The sequence below is a fragment of the Nerophis lumbriciformis genome, linkage group LG12, assembly GCF_033978685.3.
Source record: "Nerophis lumbriciformis linkage group LG12, RoL_Nlum_v2.1, whole genome shotgun sequence".
Taxonomy (NCBI): domain Eukaryota; kingdom Metazoa; phylum Chordata; class Actinopteri; order Syngnathiformes; family Syngnathidae; genus Nerophis; species Nerophis lumbriciformis.
Genome location: NC_084559.2, coordinates 16,073,146 through 16,096,475, shown reverse-complemented (window position 1 = coordinate 16,096,475; position 23,330 = coordinate 16,073,146). Strand labels below are relative to the sequence as shown.

General features: G+C 38.9%; 1 protein-coding gene across 1 annotated transcript in view; it reads right to left on the bottom strand.

The window, feature by feature from the left end:
- Positions 1 to 23,330, bottom strand: part of LOC133623029 (phosphatidate cytidylyltransferase 2-like) — a 33,339-nt gene that overhangs the window by 8,119 nt on the left and 1,890 nt on the right. The window contains exons 2-10 of the mRNA XM_061985942.2: positions 13,674 to 13,816; positions 13,296 to 13,392; positions 10,914 to 11,011; positions 10,244 to 10,383; positions 9,551 to 9,609; positions 6,422 to 6,504; positions 6,214 to 6,301; positions 6,023 to 6,091; positions 3,476 to 3,628 (exon numbers count right to left, since the gene is read on the bottom strand). Of these exons, the coding sequence (XP_061841926.2) occupies positions 3,476 to 3,628; positions 6,023 to 6,091; positions 6,214 to 6,301; positions 6,422 to 6,504; positions 9,551 to 9,609; positions 10,244 to 10,383; positions 10,914 to 11,011; positions 13,296 to 13,392; positions 13,674 to 13,816 (930 nt within the window). The remainder of the gene's footprint in view (positions 1 to 3,475; positions 3,629 to 6,022; positions 6,092 to 6,213; positions 6,302 to 6,421; positions 6,505 to 9,550; positions 9,610 to 10,243; positions 10,384 to 10,913; positions 11,012 to 13,295; positions 13,393 to 13,673; positions 13,817 to 23,330) is intronic.

The window sequence follows — 23,330 nt, the reverse complement described above, 5'->3', positions numbered from 1 at the left end:
AGGCAGACGCAGACGACGTGGCCGGCTGAAAAGCGACCGGGAGAGCGAGCAGCGGATGCACAGCGAAAGCGACCGGAGACTGAGGTTTTATTTGAAAAAATTAAAGAAAGTCAACCATGCTCGAAACAATGTCCTTCCTTGGTGGTCCAGAGAACCTGCACGACGGCTTGAGTCTGTCACACAGACGTTAAAAGAAAAAAAGCTGGGTGCAAACCAGCGTCTTTTGCGTGTCTTTTTTGCCATCTCCCTGGGTCTAAGTTGGCAGTCAAAATCCAACAACTTCTCAGTTTATATCCACATTATTTTACTATCAAGGTGAGAGACATTATTTACAATCTAGTATTAACTTTCACAAGCTAAGAGAAAGCATCTCACCAGTTGATGGTGTCAATACAGCAGCATAAGGAAGTTGCCTCTCTCTGATCAATTTGCGTTAGCACTTATTATAACAATATCACAAATACTTGGTTGTTAATATTTAGGTCACTAAATGTAAATGGAGTTTTGTTACCACACTCCAGTGCTTACATGTCAAGTTTAAGGATATTTCCTCTTATTCCTGTTACAAACATGAATACCTTGCTCATTTTGCAAAGCAGACCTTGTTTTTATGACAGTGCATCTCTGATACGCGAGCATTTAAAGCGGAGACATGATGTCGGAAGCCTGGAGGGAGGATGCGGTCTCAACTTCGGTAAAAGTATTAAGTATTAGCTTTCACTTTAGCCAAAGTCACCCAGCTAAACTTTCTCTACATCAATTGTGAATTTGCAAAGCTGAAAAAAAGAGGAACTTTTACAAATGTGAACCGCGTCTGCGCGCGTGAACACACACACACACACACACACACACACACACACACACACACACACACACACACACACACACACACACACACACACACACACACACACACACACACACACACACACACACACACACACACACACACACACACACACACACACACACACACACACACAGAGAGAAACAGGCACCAATGAAGAGGTATCATAAGATTAAACTTACAATCTATTAAATAGCCAACATTTTAATTATTAATCAAGGATTGAATTCTACAAATTGAGCCTATTAGAGTGCTAAAACTGCCAAGAGTTAATCGATAGTCAATATACCAGTGTGCAGCTTTTTAAACATCACAAAATGCTTTTCTTTTTGAGGAAGTTAGATTTTGCGTTTTATTGTTTGTTTTCATTGTTGCTATTTTAACTGTGTTTAACTGTGTCCTGGGCATGACGTTAAAGTGCGTCCGGCAGTGGAGGCTCCTCTATGGGGTCTTGGGGCACTAGGAGGTTAACCCCTTTACTACTACTACCCCAGGTGGCCCTTGGCAAAGGCCTAGTACCTGACTGCCTCCCTAGCCATGGATACGGTGAAGACCTCAACGGTGGAGCAGGCGGAAGACGGTAGATGTAAGAACTACCACAACGGCTGCGATGGCGGAAGAAGGCACCCCCACATCCACGTGGGCCCAATTATGGGGAAATAACAACCCAAGACCTCAACTGTGGAGGATGATTGCTAACCCTATGGAGCGTCACAACGGCTGGGATGGCGGATGAAGGCTGCAGCAGAAAAGGGTCCCCAGTCGTCTTGGACTCCATGCCAATGGACCATGACCAGGATCTGTCAAGGATCGTGTGGTGACTGTCTGTGCACCATAGAGATGCGCGGTTTGCGGACACAACCGCGGAGTCCGCGGATTATCCGCGGGTCGGGCGGTTGAAATAAAAAAAAATTAGATTTTATCCACGGGTCGGGTCAGGCGGTTGAAATTTTAAAAAAAATTAGATTTTAAATAGATTCAGGCGGGTGGCAGTTAAACCAATTCGGAAATATATATACATAGTTAAATGTTGTTACCCACATACAAAAAACGAGCAGGCACCTGCAGCACGCCACAACAGAAGAAGAAAAAAAACGGCAGCAAACGTGGTAAAAAAGGGAATACTAAAGACCAGAAGACCAGAAGAAAGAAAGGCCAGAAAAGTTCAGCGTGGACTCGTTTTTATGAGGTTGTAAATCAGGATGATAGTAATGCTGGCTACGTGATTTGCAAGAGCTGCGACGCTGTTTATGTCTACGACAGTCACAAAACCGGGACATCTAACATGGTGCATCACATTTGTGCAAAACCCCGAACCTCCACAAACACCCTGAGCATGAGCAGTTTCATCCGCCGTGATCCCAGAAGAGTGCCACAGGATGTTAAAACAAGATAGAACGCAGCTGCCTGCAGCAGTTTGAGTGGCGCGAGTGCGCTTGGAGGTGCGCTCAGCGCGGCTCCCAGATGATTGCGCACTGGTGTGCGTCTGGGCCGTGACAGCGTGGCACACATTGAATGTCTCTGCTGCATTGGATCAGTCTCCTTTCTTTTTTTTTCTTTCTTTTTTTTTTTTCTCTTTCTCCCCCTCCATTTTTCTGCATTCTTTCGTATCTCAAGTTATCATTATGTATATGTATTGTTGCATTTAAACAACTGTATTGTTGATAATAAAGGTAAATTATTGGTATTGTTCATTATCAATAGCGCTATTTCTATTGGTATTTGTATTGATCCATTTGTAGTGTAATAATGCTCATTGTCATTTCTGTATTCTTTTTTATTTTTCGCTAACTGCTTATTTGCTATTACTTTTACCATCATATTTGTACATGTCATATTTGCTGATGTTGCTCTATTGTTGTTGTTGTTGTTTGCTGTTGTTGTTTTTGTCTCTCTGTCTAATCCTCCTCTTGTCCCCACAATTTCCCCCTCTGTCTTCTTTTTTTTTCTCTTTCTATCCCCTCCTGCTCCGGCCCGGCTGCACTAAATGATAATATAAATACATTTAATAAAGTCAAATACAAATAAGGCAACAAGAGAAGTATCCTACACTTCTCTTTTGTAAAGTAAATCTGAACAGCCGACATGGGCATCTACATCAACTATATGATTTGCCTGAGAAGCTGGACAGGACACACAAAAAAAAAAAAGAAAAAAAAGAAAAAAAAGTTAGTTCGGGTGGATGGCGGATGGTTGACGACTTTTGTGATGCGGTTGCGGATGAAATAATTGCCTATCCGCGCATCTCTGTGCACCAGTCTCCCCACGTTAAACAAAGTCATGCACAGGCATCCTCCATAGAGGGATACCCCCCTACCAGGAGGATCGTCATACTCGCTTCGAGTGACCGCCGATGATGATGATGACTTTAACATTTTTTTTAAACACATAAAAATGTATTGTTTTATTTTTTAGCACTTTGTCTTTCCTTTCTTTTAAAGTTGCAACCTTAGTTAGAATACATTAAAAAAAAAAAAGACAAACTTGTCTCTAATAAGGATTGTAAATTATAGGCACAATTCCAATAAAAGTGCAGTTCCCCTTTAAAAGGCAATCGTTATTATTTTTAGTGTGTGTAGTGAATTTAAACTATATATTTTTTTGGTATTGTAAATGTCTTGAACTCACCCATCCAGTGAAAGACTCAAGGACGCTGGGAAGTACGTAATCCTGAAGCTGGAAAAGCTCAGAGGGCTCGCAGTCTACCTGGAAACTGTTGGAATCGTTGTTGAACTCCACTGGGCATACAAAGTAGCGGTAGCCTGCCATCACATAGGAGAGCTGTGAGGAAAGAGAAAAAGATTATAGTTGGGAAACTGATGACAAAAAAGGGGCAATGCTGAATCCAAGTCAGACAGTTTAGAGGCTTGATTTAAGTAATAAATCAAGCATTGTTTAAGGAAAATAATATGTTGTGTTGTACCCAATGTCATTCTTGTTGTTGTATTGGTTTCTATTATCTTTAAAAACTTGACACAATATGGATTTTATTATTTTGGTAACCCCACGACTTGCAAAACGAAAAAGTAGCACAACTGAACCAAGTTGTATCAATAGATGAATGTTGTAAGTCTGTAAGATGTTGTCCATCGGACCTCAGACCACAGACCAGACCACAAGTAAAACCAGGAACTTCTAGAGGGCAGTGTAGTATCCCAAAATGTAGGACAGACTTTGCCCAATCTGCTTTCACGGCAAAGGCTGTGAAACAGTGGAACAAGCTCCAGTCTGAGCTGCTGAGCTTGAATTCACTCACTTCCTTCACAAGAGAAGCAAAAACATGGCTTTTAGACAACCAGGGATGTACGCACTTGTGAGTTATTGGGATTTTTAATGTGATTGACTTGTACACTGCAAAAACTGAAATCTAAGTAAGATTAAATATCTCAAATAAGGTTAATATTTGCTTATTTTCTGTCTGGTAAGATAATTATCCTTTTTGTTAGTCTTTTACTTGTTTTAAGGGTTTTGGTCCTAAATGATATCAGTAAGATATTACAGCTTGTTGCTGAGATTTTATGACCTATATTGAGTAAAACATGCTTGAAACTAGAATATCAACTGATGCGAGGCTGTGTCATTAACACTCACAAGTATAAAACTACTTTTTTAAAGTAATAATTTCTTACTTCAAGCATGAAAAAAATCATGATGCTGAGCGCATATCATTATGTCAAGATAATGGCACTAGCATTTACTTAATTTAAGAATATTTTTCAACATATTGAGAAAAAAGTTTTGTGTTTTTTTTTCTACCAAGAAAAGTGCACTTGTTATTAGTGAGAATATACTTATTTTAAGGTATTTTGGGGTTTATTGAGGTTAGCTAATTTTACTTGTTTTGGAAAGTCTTGACAAGCCAAATTTTCTTGTTCTATTGGGGTGGTATAGCTCGGTTGGTAGAGCGGCCGTGCCAGCAACTTGAGGGTTGCAGGTTCGATCCCCACTTCCGCCATCCTAGTCACTGCCGTTGTGTCCTTGGGCAAGACACTTTACCCACCTGCTCCCAGTGCCACCCACACTGGTTTAAAAATGTAAATTAGATATTGGGTTTTCACAATGTAAAGCGCTTTGAGTCACTTGAGAAAAGCGCTATATAAATATAATTCAGTTCAGTTCAGTATTGGCAGATCATTTTGCTTAGTTCAAATAAAATATCCCTAATTTTTGTAAAAAAAAAATTCTTGTTTTTGAACACTGACTTTTTGCAGTGTACTGTATGCACAATGAAGGCTGCACCTATTGTAATGTATTTTTTTTTTAGATAATATCATTATGTATGCTGTATGTGTGTATGATATTTGGATGGACATTTGAATAGTGTTTTAACATGCACTTTGTGCCTCCCACTTAGGACTACAGATGGAAATTAGCTACTAAACTACAGTCTGGTACAAGCATCTATGTTTTTATGCATAATATATATTGTCCTAATAAATAAATAAATGAAATGAAAAGAATGAAATTTAAAGGGGTCGTATTATGATTTTTTTTTCTACATTTAAAACACTTCCTTGAGGTCTACATAACAAGTAATGGTGATTCTTTGGTCAGATTTTTGCATAGATTTATGTTTTACAGACCGTTTTCAAGCTGCTTTCTGACTGTCTCTTCAAGATGTTCTGTTTTGTGGGCAGTCTTATTTACAACTTCATTGTAGTTTTTAGCTTTTCCATAGAGAGTCTACTGACAGATATAAATTCAAACTATATGCTCCTTTGTATTAGAAATGGCAACAATGGAGGATGCAAGCCCATGCACAACCCGGTCTGCCCCACAACAAGAGGATAGAGGAAAAAATTAGCTTATTGACTACAGCTACAATGGCACTTACACGAGTACATTTATACCATGTATGGATTATCCGGTGGCATTTTTTCCAATCGTTACAGATTGGGTAAATTCCAAACGATTTGTTAGGAGGAAGTATGAAGGAAGGCATTGTTTTATAAATATCTCCCCAATGCTTCCAATGTTTGATTTCAATTTTTAGGACTTACACTGATGCCAAATACACAACAGCAGGTACCAATAGGAAAAGATGGTTTTGCATAATAGGGCCCCTTTCAGTGGGCCAGTTATTTAAAATGCCAAGTTACATTTTTCAAAAGTATCAATATGATAAGAATGACTGGCTGTCTAAAAATATGTGATGAAAAAAAACAAACACCTTACCAAGATGCCAAACACAATGGTGGCGAACAAGCCACCGATGAATCCCTCCCACGTCTTCTTAGGCGACAGCTGCAGAGGACACAGCGTGTATAACAGCTTTTGAATAGACTTGTTACATTTAGATGTATGAAATGAGGGATTCCCCTAATGGTGGTTTGTATTTTAATCTTGAGCCACTGATGCAAACAAACCTTAATGAGAGGGGTGCGGCCGAAGAAGAAACCAAACATGTAGGCCATGATGTCATTACAGATCACGCAGGAAATTGGCACAATAAACCTATTGGCATACAAGCATAAACCAAAGAAATGTTAAGAGATGAAGAACTTGGTTGGTTACGGACAGTATTACATTTTGCTGCGAGTTTATTTGTGTAATGCAAGAAGACTGTTTACATACCAGATCATCCCTTCAAACAAGTTGTGAATAATGAGGTGGGATTGTGTTACAACAATCAGCAGAGTCACGTGGGTCCAGCCAAACTGAAGAAAACAGAAATACAATTCAAAAGGTTTGGCAAGACAAGTTTAAATTAAACACACTCCCAAAAGGTGTCTAACTATGGATACAGACAGTGCACAACAATATTTCCAAGGACAACATTGGGTGTTTTTCATATATAAAAATTCATTTATTTGGGATGGCTTACTGCATACTTGCCAACCTTGAGACCTCCGATTTCGGGAGGTGGGGGGCGTGGTTGGGGGCGTGGTTAAGAGGGGAGGAGTATATTTACAGCTAGAATTCACCAAGTCAAGTATTTCATATACTGTATATATATATATATATATATATATATATATATATATATATATACATATGTATGTATGTGTGGGAAAAAAAATCACAAGACTACTTTTTTCTTTTTTTTTTTTTTCCCCCACACATACATATATTGCGCTCTACTACGGTATCGAGCACTATTTTTTGGATAACCTTATTAAGACATATATATATATATATATATATATATATATAAGAAATACTTGACGAAATACTAAGTCAAGTATTTCAAATACATATATATATATATATATATATATAAGAAATACTTGACTTTCAGTGAATTCTAGCTATAAATATATATTTTATTATATATATTTTTATATATATATATAAAAAATAAATACTTGAATTTCAGTGTTCATTTATTTACACATATACACACACATAACACTCATCTACTCATTGTTGAGTTATGGGTTGAATTGTCCATCCTTGTTCTATTCTCTGTCACTATTTTTCAAACCATGCTGAACACCCTCTCTGATGATGCATTGCTGTGTGGCACGCACAAAAGTGCTTTCATCAAATGCACTAGATGGCAGTATTGTCCTGTTTAAGAGTGTCACAACATTGCTGTTTACGGCAGACGAACTGCTTTATGGTAGACAAAAACGTGACTGCTGTTGTTGTGTGTTGTTACCGCGCTGGGAGGACGTTAATGAAACTGCCTAACAATAAACCCACATAAGAAACCAAGAACTCGCCATCCATCCTTCTACAGTTATAACGTGATTGGGCAGGTACGCTGTTTATAATGTGGGTTAGCGGACTCAGGTTCGCATGGACCTGAGTCCGCCTGAATTTCGGGAGATTTTCGGGAGAAAATTTGTCCCGGGAAGTTTTCGGGAGAGGCGCTGAATTTCGGGAGTCTCCCGGAAAATCCGGGAGGGTTGGCAAGTATGGCTTACTGACTGTCGGACTTCTTGGTAAGGTCTATTCAGCTGTACTAGAGAGAAGGCTCCGCCAAATAGTCGAACCTCAAATTCTGGAGGAGCAGTGGGATGTTGTTGTGAGTAGAGATGTCCGATAATGTCTTTTTTGCCGATATCCGATATACTGATATTGTCCAACTCTTAATTACCGATTCCGATATCAACCGATACCGATATATACAGTCGTGGAATTAACACATTATTATGCCTAATTTTGTTGTGACGCCCCGCTGGATGCATTAAACAATGTAACAAGGTTTTCCAAAACAAATCAATTCAAGTTATGGAAAAAATGCCAACATGGCACTGCCATATTTATTATTGAAGTCGCAAAGTGCATTATTTTTTTTAACATGCCTCAAAACAGCAGCTTGGAATTTGGGACATGCTCTCCCTGAGAGAGCATGAGGAGGTTAAGGTGGGCGGGATTGAGGTGGGGTGTGGGGGGTAAGGGGTAGCAGGGGTGTATATTGTAGCGTCCCGGAAGAGTTAGTGCTGCAAGGGGTTCTGGGTATTTGTTCTGTTGTGTTTGTGTTGTGTTACGGTGCGGATGTTCTCCCGAAATGTGTTTGTCATTCTTGTTTGGTGTGGGTTCACAGTGTGGCGCATATTTGTAACAGTGTTAAAGTTGTTTATACGGCCACCCTCAGTGTGACCTGTATGGCTGTTGACCAAGTATGCCTTGCATTCACTTGTGTGTGTGAAAAGCCGTAGATATTATGTGATTGGGCCGGCACGCAATATTGTTGTCTGGGTGGAAATCGGGAGAAATTCGGGAGAATGGTTGCCCCGGGAGATTTTCGGGAGGGGCACTGAATTTCGGGAGTCTCCCGGTAAAATCAGGAGGGTTGGCAAGTATGACTGGGAGACACAACTGCTCTGTACTTCTCCCAATGTCCGTGTACAACTCCGTACAGCGGCGTTTTAAAAAGTCATACATTTTACTTTTTGAAACCGATACGGATAATTTCCAATATTACATTTTAAAGAATTTATCGGCCGATAATATCGGACTGCCGATATTATCGGACATCTCTAGTTGTGAGTTTGTGAAGCACTTTCAGGCACTCAAGATTCAGGAGTATATAAATAAAATGTTATTTGACTGCTTGATAAAGGTAGGATGACGTGACAAGGGGTGTATAGCCCTCAAAATGAAGTGTGCTATGTACAGACCACACTTGAAACCAAGGATTAGGGGAAGCATGCTGAGCAGAAAGCACATTAACGATTTTCATCGTAATTAATAACTGAGACGCCGTGTAAAATATTGCCATGTTATGAATGTTTTTATTTTAAAATCGCTCACTACAATTTACTACATTTCATTACTGATTAGACAGCTGGCCTAATGTCAAAATGTACATTAGCCATGTTTAGTGTTATTGTACTTATTTTAAAATCACTCATCATTACGACCAACTAACAATTCATTTACACATTGTAGCTTCTGAAAACTGTGATATTTGCTTTTTATAAACTTGCGCTACATTACATCACAGTTATTAGAAAAGATTACATCATAGTATTGTATGTTTACTGCCTATGTCATAGCAGCTCGAGGGGATGAAGAAGCAGGAAACGAGTTACTTCTCATTTCATCAGGATATATTTTTTACCACTTCATTTTACCCCCCAGTTTTAAGTGGCAAGACAAAGTAGAAGTTGTAAGAGGGACAGTTGGGATTTAGCCAAGCTTGCCAGTGATTTGTAGGACAACCTGCCCACGGTCCTAACAACTATAGATGCCCTCCCACAGGCCTCATCAATAACCCAATGCCCCTAAGGGCGAAGGCAAAGGGCGACTCACCATGTAGAACTGAAGGCGGTAGTGCTTCTTCACCAAGCTCAGCACAAACATGCAGAAACCTGAAGTAGGCACACACTTGTCAATGCAATGCATATTAGACACAAATTAATTAAGTCAGAATCTAGGTCAACTTTGTTCAAAATGACTGATTTTAGTTTAACCTATTTTAGCAGAAAGCAAGTGTTAATATGGAGGAAGTGACTCAAGGTTGCTGGATACATTCTATTTATAGTTTGATAAGGACTGAGGAAAAGGTGTCCTTGTAGATCAGTAATAAATTACTAATACAAAGTTTCTAGCCACTCTCATTAAAAATTGGCTCACTTATCGGGCCCCTTCTTAATACGTAAAATCTCTTTGGATAAAGAGATGAAGGAAAGCAAGACGTTGCAGTTTATGTTAAACTGTACTCTTCTTTTTTAAACATGCTTTGAAATAATAGTCCATACATGGCACATTCAAATTATGCCTTTTGGATTGAGCCACTCGAATACAAAGTACAGCAACCGACTGAGTTGCCACATTTTAATGAGGAAAATAATACAAAACTCTCAAAACCACAAAAATTATAATATCTAGTCTGCATGGATAGACAAATAGTACGGTAGTATTTTAAGTCCACTAATATGATTTTGGAAATGATTAGTTATGCTTAGTCTTAGCATATGAGGAAAGGCATACTGTGGGAGTCACCTGTGAGGTAGAGCGCAAAGGAGATAAAGCGGTGGTATTTGCTTAGGATGCGAAGCGGCTCTTCCCTCTGCACCAGCGTGAAGAAGTAATCCGTGACCGTCTCACCATAGAAGAAGTAATTGACACAAAGCAGGAAGTACCTGTACGCAAACAGTATTGACAAACTGACCTGCACAAGCTTTATGACCGCAATAAACATTTTTGGGTACAGTACAGCAGAAATGTTGAATTTAAGCAGGGATTGAAGACAACAATATTTAATGAAGTTAGGTTTCACATATTTTTCCATTCAATATTTGCTATGGACTCATTCCCATTAGGTTAATGATAAAAGACACGTTATAAAATGTTTAAGTTTATGTCGTCATCAAGTAGTTTCCATGTTTTACGGCATGAAAAGGAAGGGTGAATGTCTATTACACAGTGGAGAAACAAAGGGACTACAAATTCAAACTACTTTAGTGTAAGATTACAATGCATCTAATTTATGTTTTTTTTTTTATTGTTGATTGACTTAATAATCTAGTCTACACCGACACTATTTTTTTTAACAATAAAGACACCAAACCTCATGAAATCTGCAACAAATTAACACATGAGACATGCAGTTAAAAAAAAAAAAAGGGTCTCAAATTGATTACATAAATGTGTAAGTTCTCAAACTTCTCACCAACTCAATGTCCTGAACCATGGCAGATGGTACGAATGGTAAACACTGTAACCAATGGTGATGATTTCTTGGAAGCACTTGATCTGAACACACATGACCTGCACAAAGAAGCACTACATTACAAAACAAAGTGAGTACTGATGGGTACTGTTCACATTTGGACCGATATTGTACCAATTACCAATACCTGGGAATCGGTATTGGTACTCAACGTAACCAATTTTTGGTAATTGGTCATTTTGTGTGTGTTCATGGGGTAACACATTTTAACTTGTTCATTAATAAAAAATCATGTTTATGTACCATTTAACACTGAGCTGATAATGGTAACTGTGCTGTCCAGTTTTTACATTTTCATTTTCTTACACTTCTGAGTCTCATTTATCAGTGGGCAGTCATTTCAGTTTGTCATCAAAAACTAGTCTTTGCCATTAAGGTGAATCATGTGTCAGTCTTGTCTTTTGTTGAGCCCTACAAAGTGTATATGCATTAAGTATTGCTAGGGATGGGTACCGAATCCGGTATTTTTTTGGTACTGACCGAATCCCGCCGGTCCTATGGGACACAGAGCCACGTAAAATCAAACATTGCCATTTTACAATATCTGGGTTGCAAAAAAATGCTCCAACATAAGTGCTTGCTTGGCTTTGCTATGCTACTGATTAGCATTAGCGATTTTACATGGCGATTTCAACACCTTCAAATTTGGTATTGAAAACTACAACTAAGATGCACGTTACAATCAAACAACTTGTGCTAGACAGAAGTTTTATAAATAGCTCATTTTTAAATGTTGCAATAAATTTTTTTATTTTATTATCAAAAACAATATTTATTAACACGCAAAGAAGTACCAGAAATTGGTACAGCTGAGCACCGGTATCGATTATCAGGTCCTGGGAATTCGTACCTTATCGGTTTAAATGTGAACGGTACCCATTCCTACTGATTACACACCAGCTGTTTTATTGTAACGTACATCTTAGTTGTAGTTCTGGTTGCCAATTTGGAGGTGTTGTGTTGTAAAATCATTAATGCTAACCATTACAATGTGTATGGCATATCCAAAGTAAAGCCTTGCTTTCGAGCACTTTCTTTTAGGCATGCTTGCATGGATAATTGCAAAATTGCCTAGAGGCAGTCCATCAAGTGCTTGTGCCAGTGCTGAATCTGCAACTCAACGTGACGTCATGTGCAACCCAGGTACTAAAAACTAGTACCATTTGATTTGACCTGAATCTGTACTCCGTAGTAGCCTACCCACAGAATTCAATTCAGTTTATTTAAAATTTTCTTTATTCAGTCAATACCAGGCATAAGTCTTATGGAACATTAGGAGAAATAACTAAGTGATAAAACACAGAATGGCTTCTATTATAGTACAAATATAAAATGTGTATTTTGTATACAACAAATACATGTATCAATTTTTAAAAAAATGTGCCTTACATTATACAATATTATAAATCAAACTATGAAATGAAATAGATCCCTATACTTGATCAAAAAAAGATTTGTTGAGTGATATCAAGGATTACGTCGGTCACGCGACGTATCAAACTATTGTGTTTCGGAGGCCATTCTACACGACAAAACAGATGGAAACTTGGAAAAGCATGGAGGTCTACAACTTCTTTGTGTGTGGCTGGGTCAAGAAAATTGGTATCAAGACGTTTTTGCTCGGATAAGGTTGCGTTTCATGATTTTACTTTGCATCCAAAGCTGCTATGTTTGTTGCACGCGCCGTTTACCAGTAGCGTGTTTTTCCCTGTCTTTATCAAAATTTAACTATAGATGTCATCATTGTGTATGTGCTGAAAGCTTCATTTATGATCGTTGCCTTTGGTAAAAGCTTTTAGGTTTTGCTCACATTTGCTTTCTGTTATTTAGACACGCCGAGTTGGTGCTTTTCAAAACACTCGTAGCACACATGTTTAAGAAATACAAATAATATCAAGATAATACATGAATGGGAAATAATAACCGTTACAAGTATATCAAACAAATCTTTAAAGAAGCAATCACTGCAAACTCATGCAACTTTCGACTCTACTCCATTGGACTGGAGTGTGAGCCGCATGCTTTCCTCGTCGTCGTTTCCACAAATATGAAAAAAATCTTGATTGATTGAAATCTTTCACTTTTCTGCCTTTTTGATAATCTCTCGAGGAACCCTGAAGAAACATTTGTCCTTTTCGCGATTTAATCGGTTCGTACCGCCGAAAACAACACAAGCCTAGGGCATATAAAAAAAATAGACTAAATGGCGCCTAGTACCCGTTGAAAACAGAAGTAGCTTGACCACCACCAGTATTCAGTATGCAGTGTGTATGTATTGACCATGATGTTGTTGCCATGCTGCTTGGTGTTGGTCATACTCACAATCATCATAAGCACCATGGGGCCCAGGTAAATTATAAAGAAGAAGAAAGAAATCATTGCCAGAGTGAGAATCCCTCGAACCCACCAGTTCTTCCATCTGAAAGAAAAGCAAACACACGCGTACACACACACAATGCATGTTTTAAAAGACAATTCAAGCTTATTAGTGAAGTATGGATTCCACCAAACTGTGAAGAAAAACTCAGGTTATTTTTTTAATGATGCCAATGAGACACGTTCACAATTGTAGGAATACCAAAAATCTAAAGGTGATGTAGCTTTTAGCATCACAGAGGAAAAACATTTAAATCAGTGCTAAAATGTGGAATTTGAATAGTCATATTTCATGCAGAGTTTTGAATAAACTGCATCATGCACCTTGAGGAAAGTCCAGACAAGGCTTTGTTTAACACCTCCGGGGTGTCATCAGGTGGGATTGGCACCTCCGGGACTCCTGATTCCCCTTTGGGGTGGCTGTCTCCCCCGTCATCTTTCTCTGACTTCAGCTCATTATCTGATCCCTAAAAAGCAAACAAACACAGAAAAAAATAACATTTCATATCATGGCCAATTTCCTGAATTGATTTAATTCAAATTCATAAGGTTACAAATTGATTAATCACAATTTGATTCGATGAAATCTTCACTTACATAATGAAAATGTCTCAACTCTGTTACAAAACATACATTGACTTTATTTGTTTCTCCTCACCATGAACAGGTTCTAAGTTCAACATTCCATAACTGCAAATTGCATTACGGTATTGTTTCATCAAGTGCAAATCAATAACAGGAAATATGTCAGCAATTTTACTGAAACCCTTACTTTGTTAGCGCAGTCAGACAGGATGCAACACAGCAATTTTATTGTGAAGGCCGGAAGTGTGTTCTTGTTTTCACGGGAAATGTGTCCCGTGAAAAACCGTCCGACCGGAACTCTCTAATAACTAAAGTTCTTTGGGTGAATAATTAAACTCACTATACCAGTATGTTTTAGCGCTTTCATGGCGAGTTTACTGACAGATATTAGTAAGAACTTTTACACTACTTTATATTAGAAATGGCAACAGCAGAAGATGAATGTCCCATAACAAAAAGATAAAGAAAAAGAAGAAGCTTATCGACTACGGCGTCGGCACAAACTACAAAAGGTGGATGGCGCATTTTCTCAGGACATATGCAGATCCCAAATACAGATCAGCAGGTAACAGAAGGAAAGAAAAGTTGCTTTTGCATAATATTGCGAAACCAAACGCCAAATAATATGTCTTACCTTATACACACACCATAATAATACTCCTATGTTGAAGCACAGTACAATGCAACAAGCGGTGCGGCTTCATAGCTTACCAAAGTCGTACTAAAACATTTTGATTGATTTTTGAGTGCCGTTTGTAGTGTTCTATATTTTCAATGGAACATATAAAATGTTGGTGTTGTTTACTTGAGTCATATTGCAGTCTACACGTATCGCTTGTGTGTGACTGCCATCATATTGCAGTCTACACGTATCTCTTATGTTTGACTGCCATCTACTGGTCACACTTATCATTTCACCATGTACCAAATAAAATAGCTTCGAGGTCGGTAAGCAAAACCAGAATTATTACGTACATTCGGTGCACCCGGTTATAAGGCGCACTGTCGAGTTTTGAGAAAAAAAAAAGGATTTTAAATGCGCATTATAGTCCGGAAAATACCCTGCGCAACCCAGACAGGGACAAGCGGTAGAACATGGATAGATGGATGGATGGTGTATATAAGTACTTCATGAGCACATTCAACAATACCACACTAATAATGATACTTTTATTTATTTTATTATTAGCCTTTATTTAACCAGGTAAAATCCCATTGAGATCAAAGATCTCTTTTCCAAGGGAGACCTGGCCAAGAGGGCAGCAGCAAGGTTACATTAAAAGCAGTAAACAACACATAAAACATCACATTTACAACATTAAAACTTGCTCACATGACACATGTGCATACCGACAAGGTAGACTGCAGTCCTTTCACAGAAGATGATACCATGACAATTCCAACATCATAACAGCTAGGGATGTCCCGATACAACTTTTTCACTTCCGATACGATCCCGATATTGTAGCCTTGAGTATTGGCCGATACCGATATCAATAGGATACGATATAGGCACGAATCATACATATATTTATTCCTTATTTTGTTGTGTGGAATGTTAGAAAAGGCTTGATAAAGTGATGTTACTGTTACTGATGTTGTAGTGTTAAAACAGAAAACAATAGTCAGCAAGAGTAGGTATAAGAAAAACTGACCCATTTATTATTAACCAATTGGTTACATAAATGTTAACCTTCAACATAAGAGTATTACCTCAACAAATCCAATAAAAACAAAATCTTATATTTAAAGTGCAAAATAACCACTAATACCAACATAATTATACAATTGAATAGAATAAACTAAAAATAAATTAGAAGACCCTGAAAAATAACCTAAATAAATCCAATAAAAAAAATTAAAAAAAAACGTTTTAAAGTGCAAACAATTCAAGTTCACTTCAGTTATTTGTTTTACTGTCAGCATATGTTGGAAACAACTGTGGGCAGGGACAAAAACAACAAAAACAACACAATATTGTCCACTTTTTAACCTCTTCGTGCATCTGGGGTATAGTTTTGTCTACAATGTAGTGGCGGCTAGGAATAATGTAGCGAGGTTCGAGGTTTGATGAGGTTGCTTGTATTGAACCTTCCCGGTTCTGTCCCTCCACGGGACACTTGCGCCCGACAAATGTTGCATTTAGCGGCAACGTCTTTGTCCGAGTTTAGGTTAAAATACTTGCACACAGCCGACATCACTACACTTTGCTGCAAGCACACGCGTTGTCGTTGTGATCACGTGGGCTGTGCATGCTGGATCAGAGACGCTCTTCTTCCGCGGCCGGCACCAACGTTAATCAAGGGGCATTGCCGCCACCTACTGTGTTGGAGTGTGATCAAACCAGAGTCACCTATTATAGACGTGCTGCAGCGGTAAATGGACAGCTTATATCGGAGCACTTATATCGGAGTTTTTAGATTCAGTCCGATAAAATCCGATATTCACTTTTTTGGCTAATATCGGACTGATTTCCGATATCAATATCGGATCGGGACATCCCTAATAACAGCAATATGGGTCTAGATTTGGGAATATTGGCATCGTCAGACATTTCAACTGCAGTCAAAGTCAACCACTTTATGGAAACATAGTGAGTTGTTCTGTTTGATGAAATTAAACAGCACGAGTCAGATTGCAGTCAGCTGGAGGCGTGTCTTAATGAAATTAAACAATGGATGTCCGCTAACTTCTTGCAACTCAACACTAAGAAAACGGAAATGCTGATTATCGGTCCTGCTAAACACCGACATTTATTTGATAATACCACCTTAACATTTGACAACCAAACAATTACACAAAGCGACTCAGTAAAGAATCTGGGTATTATCTTCGACCCAACTCTCTCCTTTGAGTCACACATTAAGAGTGTTACTAAAACGGCCTTCTTTCATCTCCGTAATATCGCTAAAATTCGTTCCATTTTGTCCACTAGCGACGCTGAGATCATTATTCATGCCTTCGTTACGTCTCGTCTCGATTACTGTAACGTATTATTTTCGGGTCTCCCTATGTCTAGCATTAAAAGACTACAATTGGTACAAAATGCGGCTGCTAGACTTTTGACAAGAACAAGAAAGTTTGATCATATTACGCCTATACTGGCTCACCTGCACTGGCTTCCTGTGCACTTAAGATGTGACTTTAAGGTTTTACTACTTACGTATAAAATACTACACGGTCTAGCTCCAGCCTATCTTGCCGATTGTATTGTACCATATGTCCCGGCAAGAAATCTGCGTTCAAAGAACTCCGGCTTATTAGTGATTCCCAGAGCCCAAAAAAAGTCTGCGGGCTGTAGAGCGTTTTCTATTCGGGCTCCAGTACTATGGAATGCCCTCCCGGTAACAGTTAGAGATGCTACCTCAGTAGAAACATTTAAGTCCCATCTCAAAACTCATTTGTATACTCTAGCCTTTGAATAGCCCCCCTCTTTTTAGACCAGTTGATCTGCCGTTTCTTTTCTTTTCTCCTCTGCTCCCCCCTATCCCTTGTGGAAGGGGAGACACACAGATCCGGTGGCCATGGATGGGGTGCTGGCTGTCCGGGGTCGGGACCCGGGGTGGACCGCTTGCCTGTATATCGGTTGGGAACATCTCTGCGCTGCTGACCCGTCTCCGCTCGGGATGGTTTCCTGCTGGCCCCACTGTGGACTGGACTCTTACTGTTATGCTGGATCCACTATGGACTGTACTCTCACAATATTATGTTAGACCCACTCAACATCCATTGCATTCGGTCTCCCTAGAGGGGGGGGGGGGGGGGGGGGGTTACCCACATATGCGGTCCTCTCCAAGGTTTCTCATAGTCATTCACATCGACGTCCCACTGGGGTGAGTTTTTCCTTGCCCTTATGTGGGCTCTGTACTGAGGATGTCGTTGTGGCTTGTGCAGCCCTTTGAGACACTTGTGATTTAGGGCTATATAAATAAACATTGATTGATTGATTGATTGATTTAACACAGCAATGAACTATCATTCAATGTGGGTAACAACGAGTAACAACAACAACCTGCTCAACAGTCTCCGTCACTCTGGCTATGTCTTCTTCGCTTGTGAATTTAGTGTAATGACATGTATTGGACTTGTACGAGTAATGCCAAATAATCTTAATTGTGCTGCTCAGTGCAAAGATCTTCACACATCACTAACACTGAGCAGAAGACAGGCTGTGGCTGGTGACCAAATTAGGCTTGGAATTATCACCGCAGAGCAGACGGTTCACTGACGGTCTGCCATACCACCAGCAACACATTCTCACACAGTCACAGCTTGAAGAAGTCATATGTTAACATTTGTTTTCAATTCTCATAAGTCCTCCTAAAGAAAGGGCACTCTGTAAATCTAGAAAAGATGCACAAAAATACACACACACGCACAGTTGCACACAAAATTCCACGCTCTGTGGTTTCCATGGAGACGATATCTGTCTTTCGGGATGCTTGAGTTAAAAATAGCCACCACATTTTCACATAACAACAAGCTGGGCCTGCTGTAGTAAAGCTGGCATTCCAAACAACAACAAGGAGCCATAATTATCCAATGAGACGCACAGGCATGAAGGTAAATAATTGTGCAAGCCACCCAACAACACCATAGTCGAACAGTAATAAACATTTGTATTTGTTTTAGTGTGTGTCTGTGCAACCTTTCAGAGAAAACAAGGAGGGGAACTGACAATTCTCCCCCCACGCAGGATGTGGAGGCATCAACCCAGCATGACAACATGTTGCTCTTTCCTGGAGGACCAGGTTGTGCAGACAAAAGATTAAATGAAGAGGAAAATAGTATTCTAGACCAGATTATTGTGTGTATCTGAGCCAAAACATGTCAACACCAACACCACTTGACTACTAGCGTTCCCCTTAGCACTTTTTTATATCTGCATGCTATTATTTAACTGTTCTAAAATGAACATTGAACTGCGGGTGATCTAAAGTATTACTTTAATAAAGTAGTGTTTTATTTTCCTATATTCAAACAATTTTACTGTTAAAATTGTGTGTAATGTTATAGTGGCAAAAAAATGCAACATACTTGTTTAATAAAACCTCTATCTTGGTTTTAATGAATACCTATGCCCACTGTGCTGCTGTGTTTTTATCTTAATATTGGTCATTATCAGGCCTGGGCAATTATTTTGACTCGGGGGCCAAATTTAGAGAAGAAAACGTGTCTGGGGGCCGGTATATCTATTCTTAGGAAAACTAATATAAAACCTCAAAATAAAGTCTGATTGAATGCTAAAAATGTTATGACAGACAGCCTTAAAAACGGAATTTTACATTTTTCTATGAACGATAAAACCCTGAATATTGCGAACATGTGAACGTCACACCCCCTCTCAATCGACATATTTTACAATCAAGCCAAATGCAACAAAAATGCAACAAACACAGCAAAATATGAACGTGAAGGGTAAAATACAATCTGATATATCTGATATATTACAAAGCTTTAGAGCTTTCTTGTAAAAATCTCCTTCTGCGTCTGTCCCTGACACCTACATTTCAGACTGGCCGCTCTGGAAACACTCTGTGGAAACGCTCCCCACCCACACTGCTTGGTGCCTCGTCTGACCTGCTGTGACGTAGATTACCATAGTCACTAGTAGGGTTGTACGGTATACGGGTATTAGTATAGTACTGAGATACTAATGAATCATATTCGGTACCAAACCGCCTCTGAAAGGTACCGGTCCGCCACACCCTAAGATTTTTTGTTAAAATAAAGCTAATAATGCAATTTTTCCGGTCCCCTTTGTTTAGAAAAGTATAGAAAAGTACCGAAAAGTATCAAAATAATATTGGCATCGGGACAACACAAGTCACTAAAATATCATGCAAAAGCGCAGATTCCAACCATTGAAATACATTGCATAGTTGAACACTTATGGTAATTTGCAAACATCACTGCACATCTTAATGGCAGCAACAGTTTCCATCTTAAAGATCTAAAAAAAAAATGTCCGGCGAGCCAGATTGAAAAGCTTGACGTATGTGGCCCCCGGGCCTTAATTTGCCCAGATCTGGTCATTATGGTGGTACTTGGACAGCCAAATGTTTTCTGAGGTGGTACTTGGTGGAAAATGTTTGAGAACCACAGGTCTAGTGGGATTCAAGATTGATTATGATAATTATAATAGTGTATTTAACTATCACAGGGCCCGCAGGTTGCAATGACAATCTCGTTACAACTTTATACGATAAATGTCATCATAACGCTGCTTCTTAAGGATGGTCTGCGGTACATGTGTGCAAGAGGTGTCTTGTTTCCTGCCCCGGTTTACACATTATACTATCGCACAGCCAGACTAGTTGGCATCTGTTAAACTCACTGCCGTAACACCACATGTTCTAGACCAAAAATCACTTCATATTCTTTCCTGTTCGCTAGTGTTACCATATCTGAGTTACTGTGTAGAAATATGGGGAAACAACTACAAAGGTACACTTCATTCATTAACGGTGTTACAAAAAAGATCAGTTAGAATAATACACACTGTTGGATATAGAGAACATACAAACCCTTTTATTTATTAAATCACAAACATTGAAATTGAACGATTTGGTGCATTTGCAAACAGCTAAAATGATGTATAAAGCAAACTATAACCTGCTACACAAGAATGTACAACAATTATTTTCAACAAAAGAAGAGAAATATAATCTTAGAGGAAAATCGAATTTAAAACATTTGTATACTCGTACAACACTTAAAACCTTTCCCTCTCTGCATGAAAGTTTAAAATGAGCATATATATTAATGCAGAATGAACAAGAATGTTTTAATGTAAACACATAGAATCATCATACTGGTGTGAATATATGCATCAAGTGTTCATTCAAGGCTAAGGCAAAATATCGAGATATATAACATGACCTAAAAATATCGAGATATTAATAAAAGGCCATATCATCCAGCCCTAGAATACACCCTTTCTATCTCCATATCATCAATTCTTATGTGACACTGTATGCTATTTTTCTTATTTCCAAAAATTGTATATTTTGTTTTATTTAGGTTGATTGATAGTTTATTAGCATCAAATCATTGCTTTAGTATGTGGAGTTCACTCTCTACGGCAGACCTGGGCAAATTAAGGCCCGGGGGCCACATGCGGCCCGTCAAGCTTTTCATTCCCAAATAATTTTTTTAGATCTTTAAGATGGAAACTGTAGCTGCCATTGTGATGTGCAGTGATGTTTTCTAATGATCGTAAGTCTTCAACTATACAAAGTATTTCAATGGTTGGAATCTGCGCTTTTGATATACTAGCTACTATGGTCATCTAATGAGTTACTATGGTAATCGAATTAGTTACTATGGTAATCAAATTAGTTACTATGGTAATCTAATTAGTTACTATGGTAATCTAAGTCACAGCAGCTCAAACGAGGCACCAAGCAGTGTGGGTGAGGAGCGTTTCCACAGAGTGTGTCCAGAGCCAGCCTGAAATGCGGGTGTCAGGGACAGACGCGGAAGGAGATTTTTACCACAAAGTACTAAAGCTTAGTGATGTATCACATATATCAGATTGTAGGTGGGGTTTTTTTTACCCTTCGCGTTCATATTTCGCTGTGTTTGTTGCATTTTTGTTGCGTTTCGCTTGATTGTAATATATGTCGATCAAGAGGGGGTGTGACATTCATATGTTGTCAATAGGGGTGTAACGGTACGTGTATCTGTATTGAACCGTTTCGGTACGGGGTTTCGGTTCGGTTCGGAGGTGTACCGAACGAGTTTCCACGCGAACATATTAAGTAGCCGCCTCCGCTTCCTTCTGCCTCTGTCAGTCCTCTCCACAGCACCCAGCATTGTCCCACCCACACAACCATCTGATTGGTTACAAACAGAGCGGTAACAGCCAATCAGCAGTGCGTATTCAGAGCGCATGTAGTCAGTGCTTAGCGTTTAGCAGGTAAGCATCAGGCAGCGGACTCTCCCCAAATGATAATAAACACCTCCCAGTCAACTACTAGTAACATCACTATGAGCCTGTTGACCTTCTAGAAATATGAAAGGCAGTTCAGTTCGCTCGCAGTCCTGGCTTGAGGTGAAGGCTAATTCGCTTTTAGCGTAACGTTAGCTCATTTTGCGGTGTGTGTGTGTGTGTGTGTGTGTTACGGACAGCAAAGCCCTGTCTGTCTGTTATTTCACTTTACCTTTTTCTGTGTTGATTGAGCTGTGTTAAAGCAGCAAAAAAGGACATTATGTTAAATGAAGAGTTTCTGACTCTGATAGTTGATATAACAATGTAACTGCATCATAAAGCCTACATGAACTCCGTGGTGTTCAGGGATGAATAGTCTCTCCTATTGCTATTGTACCATTTTTTTCAGCTATAGTTACATTAATCATTAGTAATGCAGCAGCCTAGTTTTGAATGGCAGGGTCCCTGCTATCACATGTTGATAAAAATATAACATTTACATAATACAAATCAACTACAGGCTTCCCAAATGCTGTAATAAATTAAGCATGATGAGTTGACTTGAAACTGTTTAATGTTGCACTTTTTATATGTAGAAGAAAAGTTTTGTCATTGTATCAGTTTAATGTTGAATAACGTGGGCAGACTTATTATAGTGTTCCCAATGTTAAAAGGACAAAGCCATTGTTTACAAATTTGGTAAATAAATAACCAAAAAATTAATATTTTGTTGTTTTCTTACTGTACCGAAATTTAACCGAACCGTGACCTCTAAACCATCCATCCATCAATTTTCTACCGCTTAATCCCTGGGCAAATTAAGGCCCGTTAATCTTTTCAATCTGGCCCGCCGGACATTCCCAAATAACTTTTTTAGATCTTTAAGATGGAAACTAGCTGCCATTATGATGTGCAGTGATGTTTTCTAATGACCGTAAGTCTGGAACTATACTAAGTATTTTTGGATGATATACCAGTTACTATGGTAATCTAGTTACCGTATTTTTCGGACTATAAATCGCAGTTTTTTTCATAGTTTGGCCGAGCTCCAGTGCGATTTCTATATGTTTTTTCCTTCTTTATTATGCATTTTCGGCAGGTGCGACTTATACTCCGGTGCGATTTATACTCCGAAAAATACGGTAGTTACTATGGTCATGTAATTAGTTATTAGTTACTATGGTAATCTACGTCACAGAGGCTCAGACGAGGCACCAAGCAGTGTGGGCGGGAAGCATTTCCACAGACGCGGAAGGAGATTTTCACAACAAAGTTCTAAAGCTTAGTGATGTATCAGATATATCAGATTGTAGTTGGGTTTATTTTGTACCCTTCGCGTTCATATTTCACTGTTTGTTGCAATTTTGTTGCGTATCACTTGATTGTAAAATACGTCGATCGAAAGGGGGTGTGACATTCATATTTTGTCAATATTCAGTGTTTTATCGTTCATAGAAAAATAT